The sequence below is a fragment of the Mustela lutreola genome, chromosome 6 (assembly GCF_030435805.1).
Source record: "Mustela lutreola isolate mMusLut2 chromosome 6, mMusLut2.pri, whole genome shotgun sequence".
Taxonomy (NCBI): domain Eukaryota; kingdom Metazoa; phylum Chordata; class Mammalia; order Carnivora; family Mustelidae; genus Mustela; species Mustela lutreola.
This window is the reverse complement of record NC_081295.1, coordinates 42,856,977-42,865,809: the sequence shown is the minus strand read 5'-3', so window position 1 is coordinate 42,865,809 and position 8,833 is coordinate 42,856,977. Positions and strand designations below refer to the sequence as shown.

At 42.0% G+C, this 8,833-nt stretch overlaps 1 protein-coding gene across 1 annotated transcript in view; it reads left to right on the top strand.

The window, feature by feature from the left end:
• Positions 1-5,212: 5,212 nt before the first annotated feature.
• SLC35A1 (solute carrier family 35 member A1) overlaps positions 5,213-8,833 on the top strand; it is a 27,416-nt gene continuing 23,795 nt past the window's right edge. The window contains exons 1-2 of the mRNA XM_059177126.1: positions 5,213-5,363; positions 6,968-7,145. Of these exons, the coding sequence (XP_059033109.1) occupies positions 5,246-5,363; positions 6,968-7,145 (296 nt within the window). The 5' untranslated portion in view covers positions 5,213-5,245. The remainder of the gene's footprint in view (positions 5,364-6,967; positions 7,146-8,833) is intronic.

The window sequence follows — 8,833 nt, the reverse complement described above, 5'->3', positions numbered from 1 at the left end:
CTTTCTGTTTTCACCACCACTGCTATTGTTTAGGACTTAGTCCTATTATCTGATTCATTGGCATGTCTCTAACATATAAATCTGATCACTGTCACCCTGTCTCCGTCCCCCAATATTTGCTTCCCTCACTTAAACACCTACCAAGACTCACTTCTATTACAGAGGTGATCATGGAAAAACTCCCTTCCATATGATGTAAGACTTTTCAGAATATATCCATTTATCTTCCAGTTTCCTCTGCTGCTCCTCTCTTGCTATCTCCCTACACTGTGTATATGAGGGAAGTTGAACCAAACTCTTCAGCTATGTCATTGTCTTTAATACCATCATCCTCTGCTCTTGCTTTTCACTGTTGCCTGGAATGTATTCCACAGGCACCCCTAGGAGATTATGTTTGTCCTCAAACAGGGTGATTGGATTTTACCTTTACAGTGAAGGTCTTCTCCCATCGCCTTGGGGAGAATGAATTGCTTTTTCCCTTGGATTTTCGCAGATTTTACTTATGCCCTTAGTATTGTACTTAAAGTCAATAGGTATACATGTGGTCGTCTGTATTCTCTCTGTTAGATTGTAAATTTCTTGAGATTTGAACTGTATTCTAGCTATTTTTATATCCTGGCATTTGCATAGTATGTTGTTCAGTGAATGAAGGAAGAAAAAGGGAATAAATGAGAGCACAAACTGGACGCAGGATATTGGTCGAGTGATTATTTTAAAATAGTCAAGGTGGAAATTGATAAGGAGCTCAGCAGCAGAGTCATCATTGGAAAAGAAGAGAGAGAGGAACAGAGGGAAAAGATTATTTTTTGAGAAGTGGTGAGAAATAAATTTGGATAAGTCATGTTGGTATAGTTTTTGGAGAACGTTGAAAGCCAGACAGAGGAATATGTTGCCTGTCTGTACCGTTGCAGATTCTTGAACAGAATATTGATTGTGGGAGGGAGATGCTATGTTTGGGGAGATGACTAGGAAGCTGTTGCAAGAATTAGGGCCTGGGATTATGGATGACATGAAGGGCAAATGTGAGATTTAATGAATAGGATAGAACATCTCAGGAAAAGGAAGAACAAATCACAGTATGATCTCAGGGTGTCTATCCTAGGGGACAGGAGATAATTGGGAAGAGGAGCTGGTTGATCAAAGAGAACACATTCAGGACTAGAAAAATTGTGTCTAAGGGATGACAAAAATAATAAAGCAGAGGTGACGGGAATTTGAACCGGACAAAGGTAATTTGGGACGTTATCCCCAAGGGAATGGGAATAGAATGAGGAGGAAGAGACAAAATGAGAGCAACGAGCAGTCAGAGTAGTAGAAAAAGACATAAAGGAACCTCTGTGGTCAAGGAAGTAAGGTCAAGGTCTACTACTTATTAGCTGTGTTACTTAATTTTTCTCTGCTACAGTTTATCCCTCATGAAAATGGGGATAGTAACAGTTCCTAACCCATTGGGCTGTCAAGGGGATTGAATGAGTTAACCCATGCAAAGCATTTACATGGTTAAGTGCTTGGTTAATGTTGGCCAAGAAAGGAGGGAGTCTCCAGTGTCTCATTCTACCACACTGCCATCCTCACTCTGCCCACTTTCTGGTTTCAAGTTCTCAGTCAGTGCCTTGAATAATGCTTGGCACATTATGGCTTTCAGTCAATGTCTGGTGGATAAACAGAAGAGGATGAGAAACGAGAAAAGGTCAATGGAGTAGGCAACTGCTGAGCTCCGTTTTAATGGAGTTGGCTTGAGTAGAAGTAAAATTGTAGGAAGCAGAAAATGGTAGAAATAAGTACAGACTACAAATAAGTACTGCTTGGCAGGAAAAGAAAAACGAGATTATGGTGGCTAAAAAAGGAAGCAGAGGCAAGGGAGCGTTAAGCTCCAATAAGAAATGTTTAGATGTGTTACTCATGTTTTGCTCTTTAAGTCTAGACACTGAATTTTACATTGTCTCCTTGTATTTTTTAACTTTCAAATGCAGCAGTTCTTTTTGGCGTGTCTTTAGTAATATTACACCATAGGAAAGAATTGTTTTAAAATACTAACCTAGCAAATTGGGATGTAATTTTCTTAATAGCAGAATGAGAAACATATGCTTAAATTGTCATGGAAACAATTATGTTTAGGTGTCTGCATTTGCCTAAATGTTCTTTATGGTTAATGATTTACTGTACTTGAAACTTCACTACTTTTAACAATCTGTTATGTAGCTACATCCTTGAATTTAACTATAATTTCCTTAAGCCTTTTGGTATTGCTTACTGCACAGGCTACAGCTGTACTTTAGTACCAATGGATAGAGAAATGGCTTCCTTTTATATAATTCATTGAGACGAGGGTAGCTCTGATGTATGATCAGATATAGAAGTGAACAGGATTTCAAGGCAAATATTGCAGCGTGGTAATGACAGGAACATCAGGGTTTCAGGTGGTGATAGCAGTAGCTGTTTGAGACATGTCAGGTTAGCTCATCATCGGGCAAAAATGACCCTATGGTTCACATGTTGAAGATGACTGCTTCTTGCAATAACCACAGCTGTAGAGAAGGCCATACATAAGAGAAGCACACTAAGTCACTAGATTTTCCTCCAAAACTGAGGAAAATTCAGAATGAATAAGTAAAATTTAGCTGAAATGTAGAGTGCAAATATCTGCTTGGCCATTCATTGGGCTGGGATAATAAACAGAAACGCCAGCTGGAAAGGTAGCAGGAAATAATATTTCTCTGAAGGGTCTGCTAAGTACAGTATAATAGCCACAACCTCTTCTGAGTGTCTACTTTCTAATGCAGTGAAACATTTTGTTCTCTGAAAGCGTCTGCTGTTAGGAACCTTGTTATTGAAATTATTGTCAGTAGGAATGACACGGCCCGTTTTTGCTTTGACACAAAGAAGTGGCCTCAGTTTCCAACCTAGAAGCAAAGCCTTCATTTCAGGGGCTCCTGAACACAATAGTCCACGTCCTGTAATTTTGTTGTTTTCGAGAAACAGGATCCTGACACTGTTCTTCAGTCCAGATCTGATGTTGACTTCTTTATAAACAGCTCTGCTGGGCGCCTGGGTGGCTCAGTTGGTTGGGCAACTGCCTTCCGCTCAGGTCACGGTCCCGGAGTCCTGGGATCGAGTCCCACATCAGGCTCCCAGCCCCATGGGGAGTCTGCTTCTCCCTCTGACCTTCGCGCCTCTCATGCTCTCTCTCAAATAAATAAAATATTTAAAAAAGAAACAGCTCTGCTTCAAATCTATCAAAACTCTGCTTCCTTTAAATTTCACCTAAATCTAACGATCTCCCAGATTTTATAATTCTTCGTTCCCGAGACATACCACACAATTTCTCTGGTGTGAGATTTCCCTCATTGGAATGGATCAATAATCCTGATCCTCTCTAAATATAGGTTTGTCCCTAGTGGTCTTGGGCTGAACAGGTTAGGACAGGAGACATCAAAATCTAGTCAAGTTTCATGCCAGTGGAGTAGGAAATCTTTTGGGCATTAAAATTTATTAAGAAAAGCAGATTCAGTAGCATATGTTATGTGAACCAGAAATGTCACAAAAAATAGCCCAACAGTCTTTTACCTATCACTTTAATTATAATCAGTGTATGTGTGTGTGTGTGTGTGTGTGAGAGAGAGAGAGAGAGAGAGAGCGAGCTACTATTCTCTACCAGAAAGAACCATAGTTCCTTGAAGTGTAGTTGATTCTATGACCTAAAACAGGGAAATATTAAGATTGGCTGGAACCTCTTGTTGCCAGAAATAAAGAATGCTTTAAAAACCTTGTGCAGATGTAAAGAAAGTAGTAGGCTTACAAGGGCCATATTGGCATAACTTGAGCATCAAAAGGAGAATAATTATATTTAATTAAGTTGAGACCATAATGATACTCCATTTAAAAAAAAAGATTTTATTTATTTGACAGAGATCACAAGTAGGCAGAGAAGCAGGCAGAGAAAGAGGAGGAAGCCGACACCCCGCTGAGCAGAGAGCCCAGTGAGGGGCTCAATCCCAGGACCCTGGGATCATGACCTGAGCGAAAGGCAGAGGCTTTAACCCACTGAGCCACCCAGGTGCCCCCATAATGATACTCCAAAATGGGAAGAGAGAAACTGTACAAAACTGTAGTTATAAAATAAAAGAAAGAATGTATGTTGGGATGTTTTCTATTATTAAAATTAATGTCAGAGAAGGCTGTGAGTTTTTTAAGTGTAAGTGTAAGAACATATGCAATAGTGAATGTACCAATTACAAGAGGTAAGGACCAGTGAGCACACATACAACCCCATAGAGGGAAAGTCCAACAGTGTTCCAAAATGAGATTAATCAAATGTCCGCCTCTACAAAGCTTTTTCTAATAGTAATATGATGCTAATAAGGTATGCAAATTTTTCCAATAATTTTAGTAGACTAGATTTATTTACGTGTATACATATCTAATGATAAGGCAATTGTGTACAACAATCACTCAAACCTCAAAAAAGTGATTTTAGAGAAAGATGGTGCTACAGGAGGAGTACGCTTCTGGGTCTCTCAGATTCTTGTATCCCTGTTCCTATAAGGGCTGATGTACCTTTATAGTATTTTTAACCAATCCACGTGATATGCGGAAAGCCTTTCATTTTGCCAATGAGCATCGCTTATGCTAATATCTACAGTGAAAGTGAAGATTATAGCTGCTGAAGTAATTGCCTGTTGCCACGTCTGACATTTTTGAAGCCCTTTTGTTGTGAGAAGATCATGTAGTTAGAATGTCTGGCCAAGCAAATATAATCAGTGACAATGCTGACAATAAGGACACAGTCGCAAGACTTCTGAAAGATGACATAAATCATGTCAAGTTTAAGTAAGAGGTAACAATACAAGGTAATGAGCAAGGTGGAAGTTACAAAAGTTGCCGGCAGTAGTTTCTATTACTTTACGGGTTCTGAGGGTTTCTAAACAGCCTGGACAGGCGTAAATCACTAACTTAACCCAAGTCCTATTTGCGGCCAAATCTCCTTGGTGAGGACTACAATTCCCAGAAGGCAACGCTCTGCTCCCTTGACTCGGCTTCCTTAGCCGGCCGGGAGATGTAGTTTACAGAATGACACCTTCGACTTGAGTTTTATGCACCTGTCAGCACAGACTAGGCCGTAAAGGCCTCTCCTCCATCCGGGTCTTCCCATTTTCGGGGGTAGCTCGGATTGCTGAGCCTAATCTTGGTGCCAGGCTGGGCAGGAAGTCGGCTGACGGTCGGCCGACGGGGCGCTCTAGGCCGAATGATTTTCGTCTCTATGACCACAAGGAGGCGGTCTCGGGTGTCCCGAGGACGGCGCGCGGAGGGGGCGTGCGTCAGTTCCGCGCGGGGCTGTCGGGGAACCATGGCTGCCCCGAGAGGTGAGGTTGGGGGCCGCCGGGACGGGGGAGCCTGCGAGGGGCGGTGGCGCACGAGCGTCACCACCTGTCCGCGCCCGCGGGGCTCCGGGGCCAGGCGGAGGCGTCGGGCAGGAGGAGTTTGTTTGGAGCTGCTCTGCGGCGTGAGCCGGCGCGGCCGCCTGCTAGGGCGGCGCGGGGCAGTCAGCCTCCTGCCGCGGCTGTCTTCCCCTAGCCGGACTCCGCTCGGGGCCGTTTGGCTGCCCGAGACCGCTCCTGCCCCGACGAGCTGGCAGTGGGCGGGAACCAAATTCCAGGGCCCGGGCTGCGGCGGACCGGGAGAGGGGCCGGAGCGCGTGTCCGGAGCTGGACCCGCATCACCCCGCGACTGGCAGGACTGGGCTCTGTCCCGGCCGGGGTCGTCGCGGCTGCGGTCTCTTCTGCTCCTTCTGCCCTACGGATGCTCAGAGGCTTGAGGGCATGCTCTGGGCGCGGAGCCCAAGCAGCGGCTGGTCCCTGTAACAGCCACAGAAAACATCACTGGGGCATTGAAACAGCGCTGAAACCTTAACGAGGTGGCGAAAGCAGTCGTTAACAGAGTTCTTCCCTGGAGAATGTTGTATGTGGTTAGAAGGAACACATTGATATTTTGGGTGGAGGGCGAGATCCACCGCTTTCCCCCCAGGGATGGCACATTAGAGCAATCATATCTGATGAGTAATTGCCTTTTCTTGAGATTGCTTCTGATTAACCCCGAAGCACTTTATTTTGCTGAGTGGGGTGTGTAAGTTAGAACAGACCTGAATTTCTGGACCTCAGAGCTGTTGCTAGGACAGGTTGGGTGACACCCGGATTCCTTCTCCACCCTCTCGCACAGACATTTGGCTTCAGCTCTGAATAAATGTTAAACAAATACTTAAAGGATGTTTTTCTGCATGGGTGCCAAGTTATTTTCCTGGTTGGGGAACCCACGTTTATTATAAAGCCCTGCCCAGGGGCACTGTAGGCATTCTCCCATTTCAAGTAAGTCCAACCTTAAGAGTCTTTTTGCAGCAACACAGGAAATAAGAGGAAAAAATAGAACTGTTTTGATAAATAACATAGGATGGGGACAGCAAGATTAATGATGGACAGAACTTCAAAATAACAGAATTCATCTGAAATAAATACTGTAAATTGCAGTAATTTACAGATTTAGGCTTAATGTCAATAAATATTTGTTGTGCCTTAGCCAAAAGTCTTATATGCCCACTATAAATGTATCATGCCAACATTATATTATAAAGATATATTGAAATATATCTTCTCTTTTATATGAAAGAAATATATGTAATTTATTGTATCCCGAACTAGTGTCAGTATGCTACATAATCTTGCAGTTGTGGCATTCTCAGGAACAAAATCTTTGCTTACCTGGTTGATATTTAAAGTCAGCTGTGTTTTGTGTATGCGTGTTTATGTTCATGTATTTGGAAAGTATTGTTTTGAAATAAATTTTTAAATGCCATGGGTTTTAGAAAGTATTTTGTGCTTGAAATTGGGAAGCATTTTGAGGTATAACATCAGATTAACTTCTATCTACATAATGCTGTTTACTAAATAATATCTTTGTTGCACATATTTTACAGAAAATGTCAGTTTATTATTCAAGTTATACTGCTTGGCAGTGATGACCCTGGTGGCTGCAGCTTATACCATAGCTTTAAGATACACAAGGACATCAGACAGAGAACTCTACTTTTCAACCACAGCCGTGTGTATCACAGAAGTTATAAAGTTACTGCTAAGTGTGGGCATTTTAGCTAAGTGAGTATAAATATTTTTTAGTATGTTAAATTGTTAATTTTCCACTTAGTTAAGGTATTCCTTTATTAGAAAATTCAGGCTACATTTAATTGTTCTAGAGCTGTGTTTCTCAACTTGGGCAGTTTTGCTCCACCGGAAATCTTTTTTGGTTGTGTCCACTTGGGTGATGCTACTGGCATTTGCTGGGTGGAGGCCGAGGATGCTGCCGAACTTTCTACAATGCACAGAACAGCCCTCTGCAACAGAGAATCAACCAGCCTCACGTGTTAGTAGTGCTGAGGTTGCAGAACTCTGCTCTAAACCAGGGGCTGACAAATTATGACCTTTGCGCCAAACCCTGTTTTCTGCCTCTTTTTGTTGCAGCAGAGACTGTGTGGCTTACAAAGCCTAAACTATTTACCATCAGACCCTCACAGAAAAGAATGACTGACTTCTGTTTTAGAGGCATATATGATAAAAATAGTTTATGTTTCTTGCATGTTTTGCATTGTAAATGCTAGGCATGGTGCTAAGTGCTTTTCATATATATCATGTAATTTAATCTGTATTTACCTGTTTTACCTGTACAGCATCTGAGGTTCCTCAATATTAATACTCACTCATTATCATTATTGCTCACTTTTCTTAGTATGTGGCAGCACTGGGCTTTGAATGTGTAACATCGTATGAGACCCATTTTAGCTAAGGATGCAGTGTAAGAGAGGTTCAGGAATAGGGGTTTTGGAATGACACAGACTTCATTTTAAACCTAGATGCACTGGGATTATGAGTTTGCACACATCTCTTAACCTCTCTAAGCTTTAGTTTATTTATTTTTTTAATTGCAGAAAATAATACAGGGTTGTGAGAACTAAGTAAAATTCCGTAGGAAATAGCATTGGGGAAAGATTTATGAGATGCAGACCCTTTTGGGTCATATGGCAGGTGAGGATTCATATAGGTTTCAAGATGTGAATTCGTGAGAGCAGGGTACCAGTGAGGAATAGTGTGTGTGTAAGCTTTTAGACAGAAACAAATTCATATAAGCACTTTTAAATTTCATTTAACAAACATTTATTTCTGTGTTATGATTTTATAAAAGGTGTTGAATATACGAGTCTGAATGAAAGAGATATGGTTTCTCCTTGCTTGGAGCTTAGGCTTAGAAGAGAGAAAGTAAGCCAGTAAATACACACACGATGACATAAATCATGTGAAAAAATACTCTAAAAGTGGTTTGTGGAGGGAGAAAGGAAGAGAAAATTAACTTGAGGCCACATGGTGGCAAGCTTTAATATATTTTGAGTTTTGGGGCACCTGGGTGGCTCAGTCAGTTTAGTGTCTGCGTTCTGCTCAGGTCACCAGCTCACAGCAGGGAGTCTGCTTCTCCCTCTCAGGCTGTCCCTCTCCTCTGCTGGTGTGCATGCGTGCTCTCTGTGTCTCTAGGGCACACATGCTCTCTCAATAAAATAAACCCTCAACTAAATAAAATCTTTAAAAAATTAATTCTTTGGGCTGAGATACTGTGGCAGCTTAACTTGTTAGGTTGCAAGTAGGGTGAAATCTCAGACCTTTCACAGTTTCTTAACAAGATTCCTTTTTATGGAAATTAGGCTTTCTTCATTCTGGATAATGCCAGGTAAATGGGAGGTCTTATTGTACCTTTAAAAGGCAACGTTCCAGAGGCAAAAAGTCTCTGTTTAAAACTC